At 41.6% G+C, this 27,202-nt stretch overlaps 1 protein-coding gene across 1 annotated transcript; it reads left to right on the top strand.

The window, feature by feature from the left end:
- The first annotated feature begins 245 nt into the window (after positions 1-245).
- Positions 246-20,241, top strand: LOC139447665 (uncharacterized). Its single transcript, XM_071229093.1, has 10 exons — positions 246-389; positions 7,353-7,573; positions 11,187-11,353; positions 12,429-12,679; positions 14,333-14,570; positions 15,268-15,445; positions 16,450-16,731; positions 17,454-17,639; positions 18,812-18,959; positions 19,624-20,241. The coding sequence occupies exons 1-10, from the start codon at positions 323-325 to the stop codon at positions 19,878-19,880; spliced, it is 1,995 nt and encodes a 664-aa protein (XP_071085194.1). The 5' UTR covers positions 246-322; the 3' UTR covers positions 19,881-20,241.
- The last annotated feature ends 6,961 nt before the right edge of the window (positions 20,242-27,202 follow it).

Genomic DNA, 27,202 nt, shown 5'->3' with positions numbered 1-27,202 from the left:
ACATGTCTGTTGTGTTTCAAGTCAGCTGTAGATTTTGTGCCGATGTATTATTGACAAAAACATATTAACCTCACATTGACAATTGTACTTATTCATGGATATAATCTTTTGTGTAATGTCTGTTTATCACACATGAAAGAGGATGCGCAGATGAGTGTTGAGTGAGACTACCTGCGCATATTGAGAGGACTGCTATCAAGCAAGGACGGCTGTATATCGGGCGGACTAGTGTTGACAGTATTCACTTACATGTAGCAAGCACGGGACGGGTACCTCTGAAACTCCTCTGAACAATCGCATCCCCCTTGGTGTTATTGCCAACATGATTGGTATATTGTTTGTGGTATTTGCTGGAATTTGTGTCACTTTAGGAGAATACGAACTATCAGGTGAGTCTTTAGCGACTGATTTTACCAGCGAATGTGTCGCGTGTGTGTGTGTGTGTGTGTGTGTGTGTGTGTGTGTGTGTGTGTGTGTGTGTGTGTGTGTGTGTGTGTGTGTGTGTGTGTGTGTGTGGGGGGGGGGGGTGGGGGGGGGGGGGGGGGGGGCACATGGGTGCAAAGTGGGTAGGGGTAAAGCGTCCCGCCGAAGACCTGGTTCGATTCCCGACATGAGTACAATATGTGAAGCCCATTTCTGGTGTCCCTCGCCGTGATATTGCTGAAATATTGCTAAAAGCGGCGTAAATCCATACTCACTCACTCATGCAATTTATGGAGGAAACATTTTGTTGAAACTATCGCAATACCCACCTTAATTCATTTGGTGTGGCTTCTCTTTCATGCTCTCTTAACATTTGTCCCAAACGAGTGAATAGGCGGCTTGTGGTGGGCGATGTATTATTAAAAGATGTGTCTGTATGAATAATAAAGAAACCATTTTTTCCACAAATAGATAGCCCAGCACGTTATTTGGCCTACGTTTATGTATACATGTCTTCTTATAATACTTTAAATGGTGTCATTGTGTTTTTTTGCAATGCACCGAGTTGCTCTCTGTTACTGCATTTACCTTGAACTTATTTGAATATCATGACGTGCAGGCAGTCTTCACAAAACTGTCTGCAGCAATGCCATTTATGTATGTGTCATGTAGTCTGATTGAGGAAAGGTGCATTTGCTTGACATGCTGAACATATTAATGCAAATAGTGAGAGCGGTATTTCAAACATAGCCAAGCTGGTTGTGTCAGTTATAGCTACAAGGTAGGACACATGACCAGCTGGGTGACGTGACCTTGAAACTTAAGTTGAATGGGAACTTCTTAAAGCCCACCTGTAGAGAACTAATGTCTGATATATTGATAGTCATGTATCAATCAAACTCTTAATGTCAAAGGAATGTTCAAGCCTCGTTTAGAATTCGGTATATCTCACGACTGTTGGTTGGTGAAGAAACCTATGGTTAGAGCGTTGGATCGTCGCCAAAGACCAACGTTCGATTCCAAGGTACAATCTGTAAAACCCCTTGCTGGTGTCCCCTTCTCAAGTATATGGTTGGAGTATTGCTATATCATACATTATATAAATACGGCGTATGAACGCACCGGGAGAGGACGTATGTCGGATAATACAATATTCATACCTAATTTTAAAAAATCATAATCAAAGGTAAAATATTTAGTAATCCACAAAAAGGCCTTTTCCATATTGATTCCGGGGGCACGGGTGGCCCAGTCGTCTAAGGCGCCGCTATTCGCTGTGCAGAGTTGCGTCCCTTGGGCACGCCAGAAACCTATGATTGTGGGTTCGAATCCCGGTTCGCCCCGATTATGTTTCTAGGTTTGTCAGCACCATACCCGTGCTCGTGGGTTATCACCGAAGTGGTAAACTTGCATCACTTCGGGCTTTCCTCCCAAATTGAGCTTGCACGCATCGATATACAGTAAACTACGGTTATAACGAACTCAAAGGGACTACTAATTTTAGTTCGTTATAACCGTAATTCGTTATAAGCATATATACAGCATAACTACAGCATACAGTCGGGACTTAAAAGTTAGTTCGTTACATCCGTTAGTTTGTCATAAGCGTGTTCGTTATAACCGTAGTTTACTGTTACTGTAATACTGTAAAAGCGGCGTTAAACCCAACTTACTCACTCTTATTGATTCCGCATATTACACGAAGTATGTTGCACTGTGTAGGACACTAGTTAAGTTAAGCAACAAAGTTTGTCCATTTGTAAGGTGGTGTGGCCAATGTCAGAGGTTCCCCAGAATTGCTAATGCCAGCGTAATATTCTCCTCACACACACATTTACACCTAGTGTGTAAGTACACACATGAAGAAGGAAAACATGGCCGAGCACGACCTCGAGTGACATCAACGCATTGTATAGCAATTGAGTACGTGGACACCAATACTGGATGATGATGTTAATAGTTTACGAGAACTAAATATGCCTATCAATAGGGTGGAATAGATGAGACAGATTAGATGGATATGCCATCACATTTCTTTCTTTTAAAAATATTGCAAAATTATAGTGAGTGAGTGAATTGGGGTTTACGCCGCTTTTAAAAGTATTCCAGTTATATCGCGGCGTGTCAGCTTAATGTGAGAGGAAAGCCCGAAGTGATGTAGGTCTCAGACGTTTACCACTTCGGACCTGCATCACTTCGGGCTTTCCTCCCACATTAAGCTGACACGCCGCGATACGGGTATGGTACTGACAAACCTAGAAACATAATCGGGGCGAACCGGGATTCGAACCCACAATCATAGGTTTCTGGCGTGCCCAGGGTACGCAAATCGATCTGTACAGCGAGTCGCGTCGCCTTAGACGACTAGGCCACCCGTGCCCCCTCGTGTCTAGAGCAACAAGGGTATTAGCTAGCCTATTGCTGCAATCAGTACAATGAATACAATCAGTTCATTCGTTGTGTCCGGAATATTGTTTAAAGGAGTATTACCATCGAGTTCGATATCCTACATTGCTTCAGAATGTCAACTGCATCTTGTTTCAGCATGAAACCAATCCCAGCCACTATATGACATATTAGGGCGGGACGGTTGAAACACTAAGTGCCTTTTCTTAATGCGAAATCGAAAAGATGATAAAATATGAAGTTGTTAGTTGCTATAAAGGAATTGGTATCAACTGGTTTGAACAGGTGCCTTTATGCCTTCATCTGTTGACGCTACAAGGCAGTAAAGATAAACCCCTATTTAAATCCTTCTTTATTAAAGCCGTCATGTCTTTATCCCCAATTTATTGATTTAAAAGTATCAGCGTTCTTGGAACATCTGATTACAAATTGATTGTACTTGTTTGGTTCAACGCCCATTATTCGGCGTTTCCGTGGGTGTAGATGTAGGTCTTAAATATTTACCACTTCAGGGAAACTCACAAGAACGAGTGTGGGGCTGACAGATTAAACAAATCTAATAAGGATGAATCTGTGACTTGGACTTACGACCCTTGGATTCTAGCCTGACTTACGAACGCAGTCACCCATGTCTAATATTCGACAATGCCGGGTATAACAGTTCCTTTCTTTTTTAAATACCTTTGACCATCACACATTCAATCTCGTACTTTCTTGCATTTCTAAAGATTTCCTCCATTTGGATAAGTAGATTGATTTGACGGGTATTTTTTAATACCGTTCCATTCGAATCTATCTTAAAAAGAAGCTATGACACCAAAGAGGGGGTCCAGGGTATTTATCACAATAGAATGGAGATATAATACCCTGTACAATCGAGGATGGCAGAATGTGTTCATTTGGTGTCTCGCCAACTTGACTGACGATATAAAACAATAATGACCCAAAGTGGACAAGTGCTCACGTGATGATGACGATGGGGATGAAATGTGCTTGAGGTGACGACATGTTCTTGATGCCAAATATTTAAAAGATAATTCCACACTGTTTTTAAGAAGAAATGTAAAACGTTAAGATAATATACGCATGTGTTAACGATAAACGAAGAAAGACGTTAATGCAATTATATACGGTAAGGTGCTTTTGTTTTATAATCCAATAACACAGTTGTTATAAAACATACTCTCGGAGTATTCACAAACAGCAGAGTTGGGGCGACGGGGGTAAACAGCGGGTTGTGTTGTATTTGTAACATAGCCTTTGTTGTATTTGTAATATAGCCTCAAGAACCTTCCAGTCCTCCACATGCGGGACGGGAGCTGAATAATAATGAACCATTGTGTAAATATGTGTCACATGCCCCGCGTATCTACCCCCTCATGTACCCCCTCGCCACGTCGCATATTAATACTCAACTACACTTTTGCTTTTGCTCAAAATAGTACCAATGTAAAGTCCACATTATATTTGTTCGGGAACAGTAAATATATAAATGTTTTGGAGGGCGTTTTAAGTTTCAATAGGCAACATAAATATGAATATTAACCTGGAGGAGGTCCAATAACAGTAAATATTATACGCTAGCATGAATACATCGACAATATTCGTTTGTAGATGGATTGCATATATGGATAGTATTCAGTTTAGTACAGTTTGTTGGCTGGTTGGTTGTTTAACGCCGCACTCAGCAATATTTCAGCTATATGAAGGCGGTCTGTAAATAATCGAGTCTGGACCAGACAATCCAGTGATTAATATCATGAGCATCGGTCCACGCAATTGAGATCGATGACATGCAACTAAGTCAGCGAGCCTGACCACCCGATCCCGTTAGTCGCCTTTAACGACAAGCATAGTCGACATTTACGGCAATCATGGGTTGCTGAAGACCTATTCTACCCCGGATCTTCACGGGTATTGTACATATGGATAGTGTTCAGACAGTATGCACATGAATTGCATTCATGGATAGTTTTCACACATTATGCAGATTGATTGTATGCATAGATAGTATTTAAACAGTTTCAGAAAATTTGTAGATAGATTATGTGTGGATAGTATTCAGACAGTTTGTAGATGGATTGTTTTAATGGATTGCATTCAGACTGTTTGTTGATGGACGTTATATATGAACAGTATTCACTTTGCAGATGGACTATGTATGTATATTTAGACAGTTTAGAGGTGGATTGCATACATGGATAGTATTCAGACAATGTGCAGGTGGATTGTAGACACGGATAGAATTCAGGCAGTTTATAAATCTATTGTATACAAATGTGATATTTAGACAGTCTGTACACGGATTGCATGCAGACAGTTTGTATTTGGGTTTGTGTAAGTGGATAGTAATCTGACAGTTTGCAGAGGGATTGTATACATGTATACTAGGCAGACAGTTTGTAGGTGGATTGTATACACGGATAGTATTCAGACAGTTTGCAGATTGGTTGTATACACGGATAGTATTCAGACAGTTGGCAGATTGTATACACGGATAGTATTCAGACAGTTTGCAGATTGGTTGTATACACGGATAGTATTCAGACAGTTTGTAGGTGGATTGTATGCATGTTTACTAGTGACCGCCTCCGCGGTCTAGTGGTAGAGCGTCTGCCCGGAGAGCGGAAGGTCCAGGGTTCTATCCCCGTCGCGTCATACCAAAAGACGTTAAAATATGGTACTTGTTGTTACCCTGTCTGGCGCTCGGCATTAAGGGGCTAAAACCAATTAAGGGGCTAAAGGACTGGCCGGCTCGGAGTATACTGTGTCCGAGAGGGGTATTCACTTAAACTGCGGCATGGTATCTCACTGAGCTAGCACTATAAATCGGCATCAGTCCGGACTAGTACAAGCAGCCAGACACACACACACACACGTATATACACGTATGCAATAATAGACGTTAAACCCAATTTCACCTCACCTCACCTCACCTCACCTCACCTCACCTCACCTCGCCTCACTTGTGTACTTGAAGATGAACTATATATGGATTGCATTTATGACGTCTGTAGATAGATTATACTCACATAATACCCAACTTCCATTTAAAACTCCCTTTATGAAATCTGTGTATACAATCCATCTGCACACTGTCTGAATACAGTCTATACATGTATATAACAATCCATCTACAAACTGTCTTTCTAATATCCTTGTATTCAGTATATTTATAAACTGCCTGAATACTATCCGTGAAAACCATACATCTGCACACTGTCCGCATACAATTCATGTTTTCAAGCCACCAACAAACAGTATATATATTAGCCACATGTAGTCCATCTACAAACTGTGCAAACCCAGCCAGCACTCAATCACACAGGCTTCAACAAAACAGTGGCAGAGTGAGTTTGATCCCTGGTTTTGTATGCTGACGATTAGGTGCCTCACTCTGAGAGTATGGGTTCGAATCCCGGACGGGACTCAACCCCAAAACTACTAAAGTTTGTAGTGAGTGAGTTGGGTTTAACGCCGCTATTAACAGTATTCAAGTTATATCACGGCATGTCAGCGTAATGTGGGAGGAAAGCCCGAAGTGATGCAGGTCTCAGACGTTTTCCACTTCGGTGAATATGGTGCTGACAAACCTAGAAACATAATCGGGGCGAACCGGGAATGGAACCCACAATTATAGGATTCTGGCGTGCCCAAGGGACGCAACTCTGCACAGCGAATCGCGGCGCATTAGACGACTGGGCATCAGGTGCCCCCACTTGAGTTTGTACTTTAGTAAGAAAGTGTGATAGCAAATATTACATTTGCCATTGTGTATTCACACAAAAAATCTACTTCAAACAGATACGACTATATATTTATACGTGTCACATAATAGTTAAACAAGGGTATCCAGTAAAGGTGTGCCTATCCTGCCCCACCGATGGTACTCGTCACAAACACACGTAAAGGCAAGTCACAAGTGCTCACCTGAAGCAATACATATATGGTACAAGTCCAAATATGGAATTGCATCGGGCATAATTTTCAGGTACCAAATTTTGAAATGACCTTCACATTTCAAACACAAAACTTTTTGAAAGCTTCACCAATGCCTGAGTAAATATAAGCAAGAGTAGGACTCTGAAGTTTTGCTCAAAGAGCATTCTCGATTGTTCAGTAAGAGATTATAAGTGAAGACATAAGACTGGAGCTCTTGAAGTCATAACAAATGTGGCTAATGCCTTATCACTCTGAATCTTTATGCGTACATTTAAACCTAAACAGATGGGGTGGTATCACTGGTCTCTTTGACGTCTAGTTCAGGTTTGTAAATCAATAGAAGGGATTTGTCTATTTGATCATTATTGAACGATATCAAATCATCGATATACCTCAAGTTTAATTTAAATTCCTTTGCTATATTCACTGGCTTTGAATTTGCCAATCTGAGCAGAAATTGTGATTCAGGTGCATAAAGAAACAGATCAGCAAGAAGAGGAGGATACCTGATGCTCATGGGGGATACCTACTTCTTGTCTGAACACGTCAGTACATAGTAATCATGGAAGCGTATATTTCAGATTATGGCAGCCACCCCTGTATGCGCGAGTGTGGGGATGGAGCGCCCCCTATGACCTGCGTGTACAACTTTACAGTAGAGTACTACTACGTCTTAACCAAAGCCTGCTACGACTGCCCATACAACATCACCGACTGCTACAGACCCCACTGCGTTGCTGCTGACGGCGTGGGAAGGGGGATCATCACGACGAACAGGATGCTACCAGGACCTGCCTTACAAGTAGGATATGAGGAACCGACATTTGATAATGGGATAGGGGAGGAGGGATTTCTGTCAGTTATTGCTTCATTTTTGCTTGCTGAATTGTATTTCTTTTAGAAAAATATCAAGCTTAAAAGCCTACCTGAGGCCTTGAATGTTGTAATCTTGATGAAACAACTTCTGTACAAGAGTCGTCTGACTCTCTTTGAAATTGTGGTAGAAAGAGTATGCGTGTTTGTATCTCAAACGTTGTTAAATGTAAACAGCAAACAGCTGCTGGAATATTGCTCGATAGGAAGGGAAAGTTGACTATTGGAACGTTGAAGTCATCTCTTTTGTCATACAGTCTTGTGGAGAGTGTTTTGTCACTCTGAATCTTCATGCATAGATCTAATTATGAAACAGATGAGGCGGTCTCACTCGTCTTCTTTTTTACTTGTTCAGGTGGGTAAATCGGTGGAAGGGAATGGCATATTTGATATACCTGAATATAAACGTCTTGGCAAAATTACCTTGTTTTGACTTTGCCAATCCGAACAGAAATTCCGATTCATATGCATAAAGAAACAGATCCGCAAGAAGGGGAGCACAATTGGTGCCCTACTTCTTGACTAAATGTCCTACCGAAAAAAGTATTACGTTATCAATGAGGAAGTCCAGCATTTTACATATTGTTTTCTTAGTAAACTTCAGATAGCATTTGCTTTCATTTTTCACAAACTGTCCTGAACCTCTGAATATAGATACATAACTGTATGTGTGTTCACAACGTTTTGTAACAAAAGCCCCATGGATCAAGGAATGAAGTTTCCCCTTAGTTTGTCATGGGGGATAGTGGTGTTCAAAGTTGAAAAATCAAATGTCTTGACAGAATGGAACTTGGTTCTTTTCTGTGATTGCAAATGGTCAAGCAAATCCTTTGAGTTTTTGAGAATCCACGTGGTATTAACTCCACTTGCTCAAATATAGAGAAAATATAGAATATAAAGAAAACCCTCCTTGGCTGGATTAAGGATAGGGTGAGGTGAGGTGAAATGGGGTTTAACGTCGCGTCCAAGATTATAGCACTTATATAGCGACCTGCATGTACATGTGTGGGTTTGTGTGGCTGCTTGTACTAGTCCGGACTGATGCCGATTTATAGTGCTAGCCCACTGAGATACCATGCCGCAGTTTAACATGAATACCCCACTCAGACACAGTATACTCACTCCGAGCCGACCAGTCCTTGTTTTAGGCACTTAATGCCGAGCGCCAGACAGGGTAACAACAAGTACCATCTTCTAACGTCTTTTGGTATGACGCGGTCGGGGATCGAACCCCGGACCTTCCGCTCTCCGGGCGGACGCTCTACCACTAGGCCACGGAGGCGGTCTCAAGTCATAGGGCCACGTTGACATGCTTCCAAATAAATAAAGCGACAAAACCCTTTCCTAACAATGACAGGGACTGGGATCCAGTGCGTTTTCCCTTATGAATCGAGATACTATCGAGACTTCAAAGTTTGTCGTGCCCGAGTGTGGCGTAGACAAGGAGAAACATTTCAAAATTTCAACGAAGCCGAACATGACCGCTATGGAGGAGGCGTAATCATGATTTGGTGTGGGAACAGTAGAGCTGGAAGAGCCGATCTCCATGATCTACAGCGGGGCACGTTGACAGGTGTGCGCTACAGGGATAACATTCTGGATGTGAACGAAACCATATGCAATGGTGCACTTCATCCTCATCGTGCCAGGGTCGTTGATGCCTATCTAGAGCAGGAGACCATTGTCTGCATGGAGTGGCCAGCCCGATCACCAGATCTCAACCCTAGCGAACACACGTGGAACTAGCTAGGGAACCTTCCGGAAACTCTAGATCTACAGGAACTCGGCAATGTCGTTACTGAAGAGTGGAACAATCTTTCCTAGGCAACCACCCAGACACTTATTGGGAACATGAAACAACAGGCTGTTGTCGCAACATGTTGGTCAAATAGGCGCTACTGAAAGCTGATTCTTACTATGAATTTTTTTGTTGTTGTGATTTTTTTACTTTTCCCCTTTTTTTTTGTCATATACGTCTCATTATCGCTGATCATGCCGCAATTCCGGGTTTGATTCTCCACAATGTGTGAAGCCCATTGTTGGTGCCTGGTGAGATATTATTGGAGTACTGTGGACGCACGCACGCACACACACACACACGCACACGCACACAGAGTATATACAGGAAACGGCGCCCGCATCTAGCAATTTCTCCGATAGCTTAACACAGAGTGAGGTCACGAAATTCAGATGAAAGGGCATCATTTTGAGTGACATTTACACTTTCTCAGTCACATATAAAGCAGTCGCTTGTGATACATGTAAGGACGTCGTGGTATCATAAATCATTGTGTGTGTCCTTCAGATTGCTGTATTTGTATTTGGGTTTACTGCTGACATACGTGTCTGGCGAGTCAGACTGGTGTCTAAACTTCGGAAATCTCGCGAGATCTGTCATACACGTGACAGATGCTGTTTCCAGCGTGGGGAGCGAGGGTATGATGTAAGGCGTTAACTGAGAGTTGTGTCACTTAGTCGAGTAACTTCATATCATGTACTATTCGGAGGTTCGGTCTCCAGCACCTGGTCTCCGTCTATGATCTGCACCACTTGAGGCTCTACATACAGTAAGATGACCCACCGCAATATAACTGAAAGACTGTTCGAAGTGGCATTAAACCCAACTCATTCATTTCGTAATGAAACGGAGGTAGAATACACCTCCACTGTCCCATGCCTGTCTTCCTGTGCGGATACAGAGCAGAATAAATCCAATGTCCCATATCTGTCTTCCTGTGGTGCTGCTGGAGGAGACATAGCACACTTGGTTGTCTTCCTTTCGTATTGGTAAAAATGTCATACAAAATAATCCCGGTATTAAACTATGCACTTGTCTTTGTTCAACGTGCCACTAATTGGTTACCAAAACTGAAACCATTCAGCCTCGTCAAGAGTTACTCCCCTTTCAGTAACTGCATACGCGGTGTCACATCTCACAATATGTAGGTCGTCTACTCAGTTTGGTTATATTCACGTGAATCTGCACGGTATAATAACAACCTATGTTATGGTTCACCATGTAATGGATCGTGTTATTGCTGCGATAATCCAATCCAATAAACATGCATCACGATCCGAAAATATGCAAATAGGTCACCAAGCAGGAACTATTTTTAATCTCCATTCGTCGATTCAGTGCCTGCTTTCTCAATAAACTATTGACTACACTTCGTATGAAGTCTTTATAATGGCTTTCCCGATGCCATTGTTGCAATGATTTGGAACTTTATGGTAAGAAGGACGGTTCACTTAAATACCGTATTCATACGCTGTTTCTGGTCATGCTCCATTGAGGGACATAAAGGCCTAAACATCGACTATTTCAAAAACAGTATTATATGAAAAAGGGATTCCGTACAGTGTATATTAAATATAAGGAACATAAAACATGTGCTGAAAGATAACATAAAAACAATAAGATGAAGGAGGACACTCAGCAAATGATAACCAGGCTATAGTAACGGTAATATTGAACTATGTAGGGTTTTTCAACGTTGACCTCTGTTGGTTATGTTCACGCCAACTGTTTCTCTTATCCCAAGGTTTGTCAGAACGACATGGTCGTTGTCAACGTGCACAACAAGATGGAAGGTTCTGAGGGGGCCACCATCCACTGGCACGGAGTCTTCCAGAAAGGTTATCAACATCATGATGGCGTCAGCATGGTAACCCAGTGCCCAATAACAGCTCACTCCAAGTTCCAGTACAGGTGCGTTGTTGCGTAGTGCACAATATATATGTTCTAGTCAAGAGACCTGCTGGTGCGTTGTTGCGTAGTACACAATATGCATGTTCTAGTCAAGAGACTTGCTGGATCCACCCCTGTCTTATAGTAGAGTGTCAGCTTACTCCAAGTTCCAGTACAGGTGCATTGTTGCGTAGTACACAATATGCATGTTCTAGTCAAGAGACTTGCTGGATCCACCCCTGTCTTATAGTAGAGTGTCAGCTTACTCCAAGTTCCACTGCGTTGTTGCGTAGTACATAATATATATGTTCTGGTCAAGAGACTTGCTGGATCCTACCCTGTCTTACAGTAGAGCTTACTCCAAGTTCCAGGGCAGGTGCGTTGTAACGTAATGCACCAGATACCGTGTTGTCTAGTTAACTATACTTTTATTATTAATAATGATAAAATATTCACTTGTATAGCGCCAATATTCACACAGTAAAGCATGCACACTTGTCAGTTTTGATGAACAGATACTCTGCACTTAGATGTCCAGGTAATTGTCGATCAGTTTTGTAATAGCATTCGTGAATATCAATATAGCACCACGATGCTATTGTTAAATCGATACATACTGACAGGAAAAGACAAGGAATAAAAGTGAAATGTGTTTGGGGTTACATTTTGTATGTATCACCAAGTTATGTCAGATTGTGTCCATATTTCTCATTCTCCATTTTTCCTGTAAGTGTCATTATCATACATAGGTACATTATAGCCCTTTGAGCATGCTTGAACGGATGGATCATAGCGCATAACTAGTTTTATTTATTCATTCATTCATTCATTCATTCATTCATTCATTCATTCATTCATTCATTCTATTTATTCATTCATTCATTCATTCATTCATTCATTCATTCATTCATTCATTCATTTATTTATTTATTTTATATTTTTTTGATATATTTTTGTTCTTCTTTTTTTGTTGTTGTTAATGTTTTTGTTATTGTTATTATTATTACAGTAGAAAAGTTACTAACCATTCACCCAGTGATTACAACAGTAAAGGCTATTCCATAACCGTAACTGTTCATCTTGTGTGATCCTGCAGGTTCAAGGCCGGTAACCGAGGCACTCACTTCTGGCACGGTCATGCTGGCGTCCACCGCTCCGACGGTCTGTTCGGGGCGCTGATCATCCGGGAACCTCCGTCACGTGACCCATCCTCACACCTGTATGACCATGACCTTCCTGAACACACCATGATAGTACACGACTGGCTTGTTGAACTGACCATCAACAGGTTTGCCGGCCACCATCACGCAGGATACGACAACAAACCCGCATCTATGCTCATCAACGGTAGCGTTATATCTTCAATCAATCATTACTGTTTGGTTTAGTGACGCTTTCCACAGTTATTACAGTAATATCATGGCACGTCAACTTGGTGTGGGAGGAAAAGTATGCAGATGGTAGGCGTCTACCCGTGCTGAAACACGCGATCAGGGAGAGGTGCTGACAGACCACTGACCAAGCCCGTCATTATCGTATCGTGTCGTGACTAAGGGACGCAACCATTAATGAGGGTTCAAAACACTCAACCACCCATGTCCTTACTCGCTGAAAAAAGTGTTGTCATTTTATAGCAATACATTTCGTGGAGATTCCCAACAATTAGACATCGAAAAGAACCAAAGGCGAATCTTGGGTTCGAACCAACGACAATCGATTTCCGGTACTCAAACCAGCGCAGGGCCTTCGACCACAGGGCCACTGGGTCACCCGTGCCCCCCAGACCATACAGTAGCTTACTGAGTATGATTTATGGAGGGCAGTATATAGGCACATTAATTAAGAAATAAACGACGAGTGAGAGTTGTTTATCGTGCAATAACGCACTGCAGGGAGAATAAACAATGAGGGGCGCAGCCCCGAGTGGTTAGTACTCCCTGCAGTCTTTTATTGTACAATAAACAACGACCACGAGTCGTTATTTTCATATGCTTTATCAACATTAAGTACAGACTCTATAAGAATGACCAAAAAAATCAAGCTTTAAAAACATTTCCAGTATTCAAATAATGATGACTCCCTCAATATAATCCGACCCCAGCTACGTATGTCGGACAAGTCCATATAATGCACATGTGGGTATTTCCCACATACTTTCACAATCCTTGCGTCGGTTACCTGTACCTTTTCTCCAAAACCTCGCCAGCTTTTGGATGCGACCGGTCCGCCATCGCGTTACCCAGCTACATTTATGGGGAACAACTCACAAGGCACCCCCCTCTCAAAAATAAGGCCGTCCGATATACGACGTCATCAAGTTGCGAGCGCATGTTCGAATCTCCAGAAATGACGCCATGATAGCACAATGTTTTATCGATAAATAAACCACACTTCGTTCTTCATTGTTTTTTTGCGATTATCGCGTGGTATTCTTATATAATGAGCATTCGTGACCAACTCGTGTAATTCCGGGACAAGTCGAATAGCGACTCGTACCCCTCTCATGGCTATTTCTGCCACCTGGTTCCGTCTTAGCGCAAACGGGCATACCTTAATCAATTGTCAACTCGTTGCGTAGTGGTTCACATATATTTCCCCATATATTATATACATTTCAGATGCAATTTAAAGCTCATCTGGATATGCGGAATTATACAGTGTGATTGAACACGTTTAACTGTGTCTTAGGTATATTTTTAAATGCAAGGCATTATTTCTGAGGGATTCTTTGACGAAGAACTTTAAATCATACCCGCATTCTGATTGGTTTGTCGTATTTTCGCACATAACATTAATCGATAGGGGGACGAGTCTTCTTGCAGGTTACGGAAAGAGACGAGTGGTGACGAATGATATATTGAGATGCTTGTTGTCTTTCATTTGTGCCATATAATTTGACCGTTGTAAGTTTCCTTTTCCATAAATTTAAATTAAATTGTTAATAAAAAAACTGAATTCACACAGATATGTAGACGTTTACTCTCATAACTTTGTTTCCAGGTAGGGGAGCGTTCCGTGAGTTCGTGACTTCAGACACCAACGAGACCATCTACACCCCGTATTCTGTGTTCAATGTCAGGAAGAACCAGAAGTACCGCTTCCGCGTCATCAGCAACGGCATCCTGAACTGCCCCATCCAGGTCTCCGTTGACCACCACGACATCATCATGATTGCCACGGATGGAGTGCCCCACCACCCTGTCGTTGTCAGCTCATTCAACATCTTCGCGGGAGAGAGGTACCATGGTTGTGGTTTTGAAAGCAGAAGTATCTGGTGACATATTTAATAATAAAGGCTGCATTGTTGGGGAGTCTTCACATTCTCCGCAAAGTTCCCGGTGGGTTGAATAGGCAGCGCTTCCTGGGAGAAGTCCCATTCGGTGTCTGGGCTGCGTGTGGAGGGGGAAAGGCCTGAGCTGATGATGAGCCTAACCAGCCTGACTGTGCCAGGATCACCCAAACCCTCTTTGCTGCATTTTCTATTTTAATCTGTTAAATATAATAATAATTGGAAATCAATTGCTACCTAATTCTGAAATGGGTTCTGCAACTTTGTCAAAACACCTAAGTATCCCTTCTTAGACATTCAAAAGACATGTTACACCTATATGATATCTCTTTTTGTCAATTGTATGAGCAACCATTCCATACTTGCCAATCGAACCTGCACATTAGGTGCTTTAATGTAATTCAGGGATGTTAGTGACCGGACGTCTGTTGCAGAAAATAATGCAAATAATAAGTGTGCTTCTGGTTTTAATTAAAAGAAATGTACTTGTTCACTGTATTATGCTTCTCTTTTCCGGAAAAGAAATTGTATGTATTCTCACGAAGCTTTGACCGAAAAAAGTAGCCTGTCTCCAACGCCCAAACCAGAATAGTTTATGGTTTACCCTTAACACACTTTGTATCGAATGTATTGTCTGTGTTGGTAGGTACGACTTCATACTGGACGCTGACAAGGCTGTTGACAACTACTGGATTCGAAGTCGAGGTATGGCAGACTGCGCTGTTATGTCAGCGAAACAGTTGGCCATCTTGAGGTATGAGAACGCCACAGAGACAGAACCGAGTGGACCTTCAGACTATGAGAGTGGGCGTAGACAAGGCAAGGTAATCATGACAGAGGTCATATACATGACTGCAAAGTATACTGGTGAGTGAGTTGGGTTTAACGCCGCTTTTAACAGTATTCTAGTTATATCACGGCGTGTCAGCCTAATGTGAAAGGAAAGCTCGAAGTGATGCAGGTGTCAGACGTTTACCACTTCGGTGAAACCCACGAGCACAGGTATGGTTCTGACAAACCTAGAAACAAAATCGGGCGAAAAGAGATTCGAACCCACAATCATAGGTTTCTGGCATGCCTAAGGGACGCAACTGTGCACAGCGAATCGCGGCGCCTTAGACGACTGGGCCACCAGAGACGTCCACAAATAGCTGCATTTTCTTGGAGGGCTCAATCCGTTTCTCGAGAATACCCATGCTGATAATTATTGTAACCCTTAGATGTAATGCCTGTTAGTAAACGGGTGACTATAATTATGAGCATGTGTATATATCTCTTCAATATTTGTGTACATGCCTGAAATGTTTCCTATAGACTGTGAAGCAGATCCGAAACCTTGACTCGTCGCTGCTTCCTCTTCCCCACCCTGAATTGAACTGAGTTATAATAGGTCTCTATTACCTCTTTACCTATTAGCTGAAGAGGAGTCTAAATTGAATCGGGTAGCTCTGTTGCTTCTCATCACATTCTGTTGCTGTAGATCATCCACTGGTTTCCTTGGTCCATCTTCGACCACTTACACGGTGACGTGAAATAGCTGGAATACTGCTGACTGCGGCGGTAAACAACATTGACTCACCACTCTCTCCCACTGTCCTTGTCAAGGGTAGGGTAGTCTAGTGGTTAAAGCGTCACGACGCAGTCCCGGGTTCGATATGGATACCAATCGTGAAGCCCATGTCTAGTTTCCCCCGTCATGATATTGCTGGAATATTGCTAATTGTGGCGTAAAACCATATTCACGCTCACTAATGTAACCGATAATTTAAGGTTCATTGTGAACTATACGGTTTCAAGATGTAATTGTATTGACTCATCCATGTTTTAGCTGTTGAACCCCTGGAACGAAAAAGGCACCCCTGACCTGACCCCCGTGTCCTGGCTGAACACAACCCTAGCAGACCCCCTCCACATGAAACAAGTGCCGGATAAGAAGTTTTACATTGCCATGGACTTCTACACAATAGACAACTATGTGTTCCATCATGAAGATTTCTATCCCTTGGCTGCCGTTAACATGGATAAAAGGCTTTATTTACCACAGATGAATCATATCAGCAATAGTCAACCGCCATCCCCGCCACTGTCCCAGTTTGCTGACATACCCAAGGTGAGTTCAAACAAACATTAACTTAACTCCAGGGCAAAAGAAAGTATACACTTGAAATTTGGATTTGACCTAAAAAAGTAAAAACGTCATCAAAACGTTACTAGGCTGACGGCAGTCGCCGAAACACGGCAAACATGAGGTCAAAAGCACAACTGTGGTACCGTATCACATAGATCACCATCGATTTACAATTTCTTCATTTTTAGCCACCATCTTTTGCCCGGCAGTTTATCTCCTCATCCAGCTTGATGAAGCCTGAATGGCATGATTTCTTCTGTGTGATACACCAACTGTTTACTATTTTTTGGGTTCGTGCGGTTTTGTATTTGAGACAAAATATTTTTTTTCAGACAGCACTTCAAGACAAGGAGGTGCCAAAATGTTTGGAGACCCTCAAAACATTATTTTGTCAGAAGAACCAAACACGTCCTGGGTTTTTCTGGAACACCCAAAACCATTTTTTCACCATTTTCGGGAACATATTACCTTTTCATTGGTACTGTTTCTTTGGCACGAAAACTACAAAGTACCCCTTAGAATAAATCGACCAAAGACGAAATCCCAAATATAAAAGGAACGCTTTATCCCACATACCTCTTCCCGTAGGACATGTCTGTTCTTGCCATCTCAAAGACTCTATGCTGGAAATGAACTGGATCATTATTAAAACACAAGGTCATGCAGACAATGGAACGTTTTAGTCCAGATACCTTCTGCTGTAGGACATGTTCTGTGGCTCCCACAACACCAGGAACTGCAGCCAGGAGTACTGTGAGTGTATCCACATCATCAAGGTGGACCTGGACGACACCGTGGAGATGGTGCTCATTGATGAGGGCGTCGCCTTCAACGCCAACCACCCCATTCATCTACATGGCCATCACTTCCGGGTGGTCGCTATGGACAGGGTGAGCCATAGCACGAAACTGTCACTGACAGTATAATTATATTACATCGTTTGTAGTGAGTGAGTGAGTTAGTTAAGATTTATTGTCACATCGGCAGTATTGAAGCCATATCGTGACTATCTAAAGTTATGCATTTAAACAATAAAATCCTGTCAACAAGTTTGTTTCAACTCTGGAAACACTAAACTTAGACATTACGAACAATTAGCTAAAACGTCACCACCCTCATTCCTTAGGGGTTGGTCGGGTAGCCTAGTGGGTAAAGCGTTCGCTTGTCACGCCAAAGACCCGAGATCGATTCCCGACATGGGCACGGCGTAAGACCATACTTACTCGCTATTCATGACCGTTGTGCTATGTATTAATGTGCCACTACTTTCGCTCGTTAGGTCATATAAACGTCATCTGACTGACACTCTTGTTGTAATCTCTATAAATAAGTAAGAAATTTATTTGGGATTAATCTCGCTTCCGAAAAACATCGTGTTGGGATTCCGGATTGAATAGTTCCCACATAGTGTTAGTCGTTTGTTGTTTAACGCCGCACCAAGTCAGCGAGCCTGACCCCCTGATCACATTAGTCGCCTCTTACGACAAGCATAGTCGCATGTTACGGCACGTCAGCACCATACCCGTGTTTGGTAAACGTCTGAGACCTCCATCTCGTCGGGCTTTCCTTCCACATTAAGCTGACACGCCGTGATATAACTGGAATACTGTTAAAAGCGACGTTAAACCCAACTCACTCACACTGTTATGACAAGCATAGGTTGCTGAAGACCTATTCTACCCCGAATCTTCACGGGCCTCCCACATAATGGATTGAGTGGTCAGGCTCGGTGACTCAAATTGGTTGATTGCGTGTCATCGTACTCGATGGCGTGGTTATCAATAACATGATTGTCTGGTACAGCACGATTGTTAGAATTACAATTGTTAAACAACAAACAAACATTTCCAAAGTTCCTTCTTTTATTCAATAAATGGTGACGTTAATGTGACTTACGAACCTATGAAAAATGAAATGGTTCAAATGATCCTTATATGTCTAGTATGTTTGGAGTGAATGTTTGGTATGAATTGATCATACACCGAAAAGCAAATTACAAGGTCCTATTTCTACACTATGTCACGGTGATGATCCCCTGATAATCAGAGATCCTATTAACCAGGTCAACGAGTCAACCTCTTTAGAGGAGATCAAACAGATGGATGCAGATGGTCTGATTGAAAGGAACCTGGAAACACCGATAGCTAAAGACACTGTAACGGTTCCGGATGGAGGGTATACAATCATCAGGTTTCATGCTGATAACCCAGGTAGGTGGTCCAGGAGCATCTGGTTTCATGCAGATAACCCGGGTAGGTGGTCCACGAGCATCAGAATAATCGGAAATAATTCGGATAGGTTGTCCATGTGCATCAGATTAATCGGGAATAATTCGGATAGGTTGTCCATGTGCATAAGATTAATCGGAAGTAATTCGAATAGGTTGTCCATGTGCATCCGATTAATAGGGAATAATTCGGATGGATTGTCCATGTGCATCAGATTAATCGGAAGAAATTCGGATAGGTTGTCCATGTGCATCAGACTAATCAGAAATATTTCGGATAGGTTGTTCATGTGCATCAGATTGATTGGAAGTAATTCGGATAGGTTGTCCATGTGCATCAGATTAATTACAGATAATCCCGATAGGTGGTGTACGGGTATCAGAAACAATTGCAGATGACCCGAATAAGTGGTCAATGAGCACCAGAATAACTGCAGATAACCCATGTAGGTGGTTCACGAACATCACTATACTTGAGATAACCTATGTAGGTGGTCCACGAACATCATAATATTTCATGCACAGTAATCAGATTAAATGTCTATATTTCGGGTACATGCTCAACATGTTTCGGTAGATGATGCACGATGATAATGTGGAGGGCTTGGATACATTTGGATATGTTATTCTTTATTTCTGTTATTCAGGGTTCTGGCTGCTGCACTGCCACATCGACTTCCACGTGTCAATCGGGATGGGTCTCATCGTGCAGGTGGGGGAGCTGAATCAGATGCCCCGACCCCCCAAACACTTCCCCCGGTGTGGGAACTGGGAGTACACGGGGGAGGAGGGGGAAGAGGAGGAGAAGTGCCCCGTGAGCGGAGTTGGACTTAATGAAGGATCGTTGTGGCTACCAGCATTGTGGTGTATATCCGTAGTCGTATATAGCCATTACTACATTTAGATGACACTGAACTCACAACTTACACGCTCCTGATTATACATATACACATATTACGAAAGAAATCCAACATACAACATCCAAAGTACCAATTAATTCTGTCATATGTATTATTTCTGCATGTTTTTATTCTGTCAAAATTCATCAATGTACATTCAACATGAAATATGATACCCACTCTACCCAGCGCTGCTGAGTGCAATCTATCAGGCATGATAGTAAATTCGAGGTTGACTAATCTTCCAGCCGCTGGAGTGGGCATGAAAAACGGACACGTTTTCAAAACAATATTAAAATTTAAACATTATCTAAGGACTGCTCATGTATTATAGGCAGAGCGGTTATGAAAAAATTGTTATCTACATGTTATTTGGGGGTGGTAGGGTGGGGTGGGGGTGGGTTTGGGAGGGGGTGCATGGAAATCTGTTACATGGGAAGATGATTGTACGTGTTCAGTGCACAGCGTTTCTTAAGCGAGGTTTACAGCCATCTCAAAGATGTCATCGTTATATTTGGTTAGACCTTCCCCTTTTGTCATGTAGACAGGCGTCGGTGGTTTGAATCCCAACGCTCGTATACACTGTATAGTGATAGAGTTATGAAATCCAGTCCTCAGTGTGCAGTATATCATTTGTAAAGAACTTCGGGCTGAGATTTGTGATAGTTTTGCAATATGTCCTTTTTTGATCGTGCATTGAGCTTATGCTGTTGGCATCCCTTACACGTATGTTATCATGTATACATGACTAATAAAATATATATTTACTTTGTACAAGCATGTGACAGAACTTGTATGTCTCCAACGTGAGTGTGTACGGTTTGACGATGCTTTTAGCAATATTCCCGCAATATCACGACGGGGCACACCAGAAATGGGCTACGCACAATGTACCCATCTGCGAAATCGAACCCGGGTCTTCAGCGTCTCTGGTGAAGGCTTTTACCACTGTGGTACACTCTGATTAGAGTGGATGACATTTATGTCGTGAACAACATGTTTATCATGCATCATTGACCTTTATGCTGATACTTGTTTTAGAGGATGCAATCGAGCGACACCGACAGGCTGGAAGACATGAATTAACACATGTCCTTAAATTATTCACAATAAATACCATTTAGAACATGTATGTAGAAAACATCAGTGGTCATACAAATACCATGACACTGTGAGTATGCGCTTAACATATTCACTCGAGGACTACCTTTACCATTACGTAAAGTTCCATGAAGTCAGGACGAGTCATTTTTTCCCTCAACTCATCAATGAAGTACACATATGCCCTGTTTATGGCCCTATACCTGTATTCAGAGGCAAGGCTCAAGCATGTATCGATTCATAAGATCCTATCCGTAATTCCCGTCATCCCAAATTCCCATTCATCGTCAAATCCAACTATCTGATTGGACAGTTACCCGCTTGAAAATTCAGACATACAAGTCAGTCGGCCAGCGTCATCATCATAACGTCATCTGTTTGTCGTGATTATCGACCCTGCACAGAGCTTCAATTACCTTACTGACCCAATGGCAGTCGTAATTCGGATCTGGTCTTGTCACAAACATATTTCACAAAATAATCTCTGTACTTGTGAACACCTCATGATAAATATATTCCATGTTGTCAGTGCTGTACGGGATTTTACGAATTGAACGTTCGTGTACACCTCTCGACCTTCGATCTCGACCTCCACTCCATTCATCTGCTAACATCCCGTACACCCCGGTACTGACACGTGTAGTTCATATGGTCTAAGAGTTAACGTAAGTTCGAGCTTATAGCATCGTAAGTTGTCACGGTAATTGTCCATTCATCTGCTAACATTCCATACACCCCGGTACTTACTTATGATCTGAAAGTAAACGTAAGTTCGAGCTTATAGCATGGTAAGTTGTCACGGTAATTGTCCATTCATCTACAACCATCCCGTACACCCCGGTACTGACGCGTGTAGTTCATATGATCTGAGAGTGGTATTTTGGTATTTTAGCAAAGCATCCTAGAGTACAAATTAAGCTGACTACACAGAATTAGAGTGCATTCACACAACACAGGATATCGAATGACATATATTTTCAACGAGGACCTCCCCAAAGAAACCTTGACCTTGTGTACATACAATTGTGACACTAATATGTATTCAGGTATTTTATTTCTCGGTTTGAGAAAGCAATACATAAACATAGAATGCTTGCTGATTATGAGACAGTTCTATCCGAATAGACATAACAGGTTTATATTCAAAAACACGTTCTTACATGATCTGGATCCCATCAGTGATGCATACATAATGTGTAATGTTCATGGGTGTCACATTGTTTCATTTTTTAGTACAATTCGTCATAATTTTTTAATTTGAAGTTTACAGCTTTTCAATTTGAGAGGTCGGTCACATGACCACAAAATTATCGTTCATAAGTGTTTGAACGAAACAATTTAACGTTTATACGTTTTTCCTTGAGACCGTGTTCTTAAACTGACAGACTACTTCCATATTCCTGGGGAGACCCCTGGGAATTCCCTTGCACGAATACATACAGAAGCGTACTTTCTGATCATTTAGACCCTTTAATCTTAAACTCAGCGTTTCATTTTACATTGAGCAACGTCAGAGAGATTGACTGCATCATCGTTTACGAATATCCTCGCTACGACCGAACATTAGTGAACAAAACAAAGAAATGCACATCTACAGTATCGAAGTATTGACGCGGACCGTGTCTAGGCTGACAGTGACAGTCTACAGCAATCTATGAATTTACCTTAGTGTCTAATTAACACAACCGCCAAAGGTTAATTAACAACTTCCAAAATCTCTCCCGACAGGGTTATCAAGGCGGCCATTTTGACGTCTTGTAGTAGTACTTGATGTAAATGTATTATGACGCACTGTCATTGTGACTGACTTACTGAGGTACGTCGTATTATCTGCGTCATGACATATGTGACTCCACTCTGCTATTCTCTACTTTACTTTACTTTACACTAAATGATTTTGAAAAGATCGTCAACATACTGAAAGTGTTCGAGGTCGTGTTTGGATTTCGGCTAGATGTGTTACGTTACACCAGTCCCGTCGCTCATCCCATTGGTACTGAATACATACTCAGATATATAATATATTTACCAGCAAGGCAACTAAATAATCTAAAAACACACAGGGAGTGCCATCATTGTGTCTCGTCATGGACTGTTTTATGCATGGAGATCGGATGAACGTTCGGTGTTTGTCTCCAATGACTTTTGATGTTTATATTATGAGATATAAGTAAAAAAAATGCGATTTCTGAATCATAATAAGTACCACATCTTAATTGATCTGTGAAGTTTCCTGATCAAGTTACTTTTTGTCAGATCTTTAGTAACACTGAATGTAAGTATTACTTAATCTTGGGCACCTTGGTGTATTTGAGTGGAGAACACCACTCGTGCTAAACATACGGACAGTATCAATTTTGAACAGTAAAGATTCCACTGCTGTATACATTTCACAATTTCATGACATTATAAGGGGGAACAGTAAGATGTCAAAAATGTTATAAATGTTCAGGCCCGTACTACAACCTCGGCCCAACAATGTTGAGAGCGAGATTGATTGAATATGCCTGCAACACCATGCCAGTGGACAACAGAAATGACAATTGTGCCCATGTGGGGAAACCTTTGGCATAACAGGCGAACGCCTTAACTGCTAGGCTACCCCCACAACCCTCTACATCATTAATTGAGCCAGGATGTACCTCATATCAAGAACTGGTTTGTCAGGCCCAGACTCGAATATTTACATGCCACAGTGCGGCCTAAAACAGTAAAGCCAAAACAAAATAATTGTTACATTCTGTATTGTTTTGTTCTGACACCTGGGCCTGCAATAATTATCTGAGACCTGCATCACTTCGGGCTTGCCTCCCACATTAAGCTGACACACCGCGATATAACCGGAATACTGTTATTAAAGCGGCGTTACACCCAACCCACTCACTCACTGCAATAATTATTATCTTAACTTCCATTAGAATGTATCTCCTGTCAGATTTCACCGTACCATGTATGTGCAGAGAAAGGAGTAGGCCAAGTAAATGCTGTTCATGGGTCATGAGTATTGAATTTTTTAAATACACATTTAAATGTCCTAGTAAAATATAGCATAAATATTTAAAAACATTTTAGACGTTTGATTATCAAATGTTCTTGTTTATGAATTAAATACATATAATTATACCTTTTTTGTTGATGAAATAGGGTTTAACGTCACGTTCAAGATTATTGCACTTACATGTATTCTGCCCCAAACAACATGTTTGATATAACGACCAAGTCCACAACGAATACACACAGCAACCCCACCAAGGAAGCTTTAGTCCTTATGGTTAACATAAACCTGGTAGTCAGGAATACCATGTTTCAATGTTCTCTTGACTACAGTTCTTCTAAACTTCCAGTAAACCAAAACTGTCAAATTGAGAAGAGTAGTCAATCAATTTTTTGTTGCTTCATAAAGTTGGTTGGTTGGTTGGTTTGTTGTTTAATGCCACACTCAGCAATATTCAATCTATATGCCGGCGGTCTGTAAATAATCCAGTGATTGATATCAGGAGCATCGATCCACGCAACTGGTATCGATGACATGCATCAACCAAGTCAGCGAGTCTGATCACCTGATCCCGTTAGTTGCCTTTTACGTCAAGCATAGTCGCCTTTTATGGCAAGCATGGGTTGCTGAAGACCTATTCTACCCTGGAATCTTCACGGGTTTGCTTCATAAAGATGATATGGATGATGGACATAAGTAGCATGACTTTTGATGTAAACTGACGAAAAAAAAGAAACGTTACCAAAATGAAAGTTGTACACGTTTGGTCCAAAACCCTGAATAATGTTACAAAATGGTTGAGAATCAATCGCCCAAACTCAGCCACAGCAGTTTGCTGAGTAATGCCCATGCTACATTACCCAGATCAATGGAACTTGAGTTTGAAGTGAAACTTTTGCTGCATTTGCAGCATGCCAGCCTACAAAGATATCAATATAAAAGGAACGATGTACTGTTCATTCATACCCAAACAGTTGGGCAGTGACAAATAACATGCTTAGGGTTATGCTACTGAAAGAACAGGCCACATGCATGACCACTTTGCAAGGAGTTTGGGCCGTAGTCAACAGGATGATGGTCATAGGCAGACTGGATGGACGGGAGACATCATTGGTGAGGCGGCGACCTTATCCGACGCCATGACTAGCCATGCACCAGAACCATACCCAAGGTACACAGTAAAATGCATTTCTCCAATCACAAAGATCAGTTTGTGCTTCAGATTCGTCAGAATTAGGACACACTCACTTACATCATCACAAAATGGAAACAGGTGACACCAGACCAATTAGACTCCCTTTTATAGGCAAAACGCACCCATTAGGAAAGAAATGTTAAAAGCCATTATCATTCAGCCCAGTTCTTCTGAATGGCACTACCGCATGGTCATGGAGAAAAAACGTGATAGCTCTTACCGCTTTGCCGTTGATTATAGATGCCTCAATGCAGTTATCGAACCTATATTTTCCCTCTACCACCTCTGCCAAAATATTCAATGTGCTTGATTGTGCTAGTGGCTTTTGGCAAATACCACTCCATCCTTAATTACACTTGATGGTGTTTCTGGATTTAATCGCCTCCCTTTTTACATCCAAAATGTTCCTCTTGCATTTCTATGAAACATTTCAGAGGCAATAGAGAAATGAATTGGCGTTGCATAGTACTATATGTAGATTACATGATATTTTCTATAACGTTTTTGGATTATTCGAGTCACCTCAAGGCAGTATTCCAAATGATCAAAGAAGCAGGAATCATTCTAAAACCAAGCAAATGTAAATTTGCGACAAAACCAGACACCTATCTTAAGCAAATATGGCACCCATGTTGGTTCTTCAATATTAGATTCAGTCACACAGAACACCTCTAAAAATTGTCCATGTCATGTGTCATTTCTTAAATTTGGTCTTGTATTATCACAAATTGGGAGGAAGCATTTCTGTCGTCGCCTTCCCTCTGTACAACCTCCGTATATGGTCATTGGACGTGACGTAGCGGGATTCTCCACCAGTTGACGTAGCGCGTCTTTTGGGTGACGTAGCTTGTCTTTTGGGTGTACTACTTAATTGGGGGAATTAGTCGGTAGCAGCGGTCACGACTGGCTATCACCTTGAATGACAGAGAAGGCTGTTGAGTTGGTGACGTTTATTGGTGGAAGCAGAGTGAAGTTTACACAGAAGTACATTTAATTTTAATGGCACGATAATATATATAAAAGGTTGAGTCATATTCATCTAATTGCATACATATAATTATAACAATTCAATATGTGTACAACACGTACGATCATAATAATACAATCAGTATACAACCGATAATAACATGACTGTAAAGATGTACAATATATTTGTTTAACGGATTAAAAGGCATTAATTACGCGAAAATATGTATGGTAGAAAACAGTAGAAAAACAGTCACGCGTGGATATTCTGTTATAAGAGACAATATAAATACATGTTGGCCGACTCAGTTTTCAAGGTTACTAAGTTGCAGGCAAATCATTGCTATGAGTGTGTGTCACTGAATGTAGGAACGTACAAGTTATTGACATTGGTACACATACTCATATTGGGATGTTGCCGTGCAACTAGTATACTAATATACTAATATATGTTCGCGAGAGGAAGTATTGTCTGGATATTAAGTCAATGATAATTTTCACAATGCTACGATATAGTCGAAATAGATCTAACCTATACCTAACGTATTAAGATCGTAGCTGACAAAATAAGTTAACAGTTAAGTAAATAGTGTCTTACCTTGAAGGACAGAGAAGGCTTTTGAGTTTGTGACGTTTATTGGTGGAAGCAGAGTGAAGTTTGCTACCACCAACCGCCGTATATATACAACTCAGCCCTTCATTACGTTACATAACTAAAGATCACAACATCCCAGGTGTCAGCGGTTGATCGGCTGTAACAATGGGTGGGTGTGTCATTATTTACGGATTTATTCAAGTAGGTTGTTGTATTGCCTAACTGACCCTTACATCACTGTTGGACTGACCATGTATGCCGGCACTGTGATGTGAAGTTAACTCACTAATCACTGGTTCTCAGAGAGAGTGACCCTTTGTGTCAGCCTGGCTGGGCAGACTTGCATAATGAGCCACTGTCTCACAGCTGGAGTGACCGTGAGTTTAGCCGCATATGTGAAACATAAGATATCTTGTATGCGGCGGTCAGTTAGTGCATTCGCTATACTGAATTTACTTTAAGAATAGTCAGATTA

This window comes from Haliotis cracherodii, unplaced genomic scaffold, assembly GCF_022045235.1.
Source record: "Haliotis cracherodii isolate W230 unplaced genomic scaffold, xgHalCrac1.p SCAF_7, whole genome shotgun sequence".
Taxonomy (NCBI): domain Eukaryota; kingdom Metazoa; phylum Mollusca; class Gastropoda; order Lepetellida; family Haliotidae; genus Haliotis; species Haliotis cracherodii.
The sequence above is the reverse complement of the archived record's forward strand: the minus strand, read 5'-3'. Positions and strand labels throughout refer to the sequence as shown.

Excerpts from the sequence above, each read along its gene's own strand:
- LOC139447665 (XM_071229093.1), top strand. The coding sequence starts at position 323 with ATGATTGGTATATTGTTTGTGGTATTTGCTGGAATTTGTGTCACTTTA. Across the intron at positions 15,446-16,449 it reads GTGGGCGTAGACAAGGCAAG|CTGTTGAACCCCTGGAACGA; the intron begins GTAATCATGACA and ends TCCATGTTTTAG. Across the intron at positions 16,732-17,453 it reads AGTTTGCTGACATACCCAAG|GACATGTTCTGTGGCTCCCA; the intron begins GTGAGTTCAAAC and ends CTTCTGCTGTAG.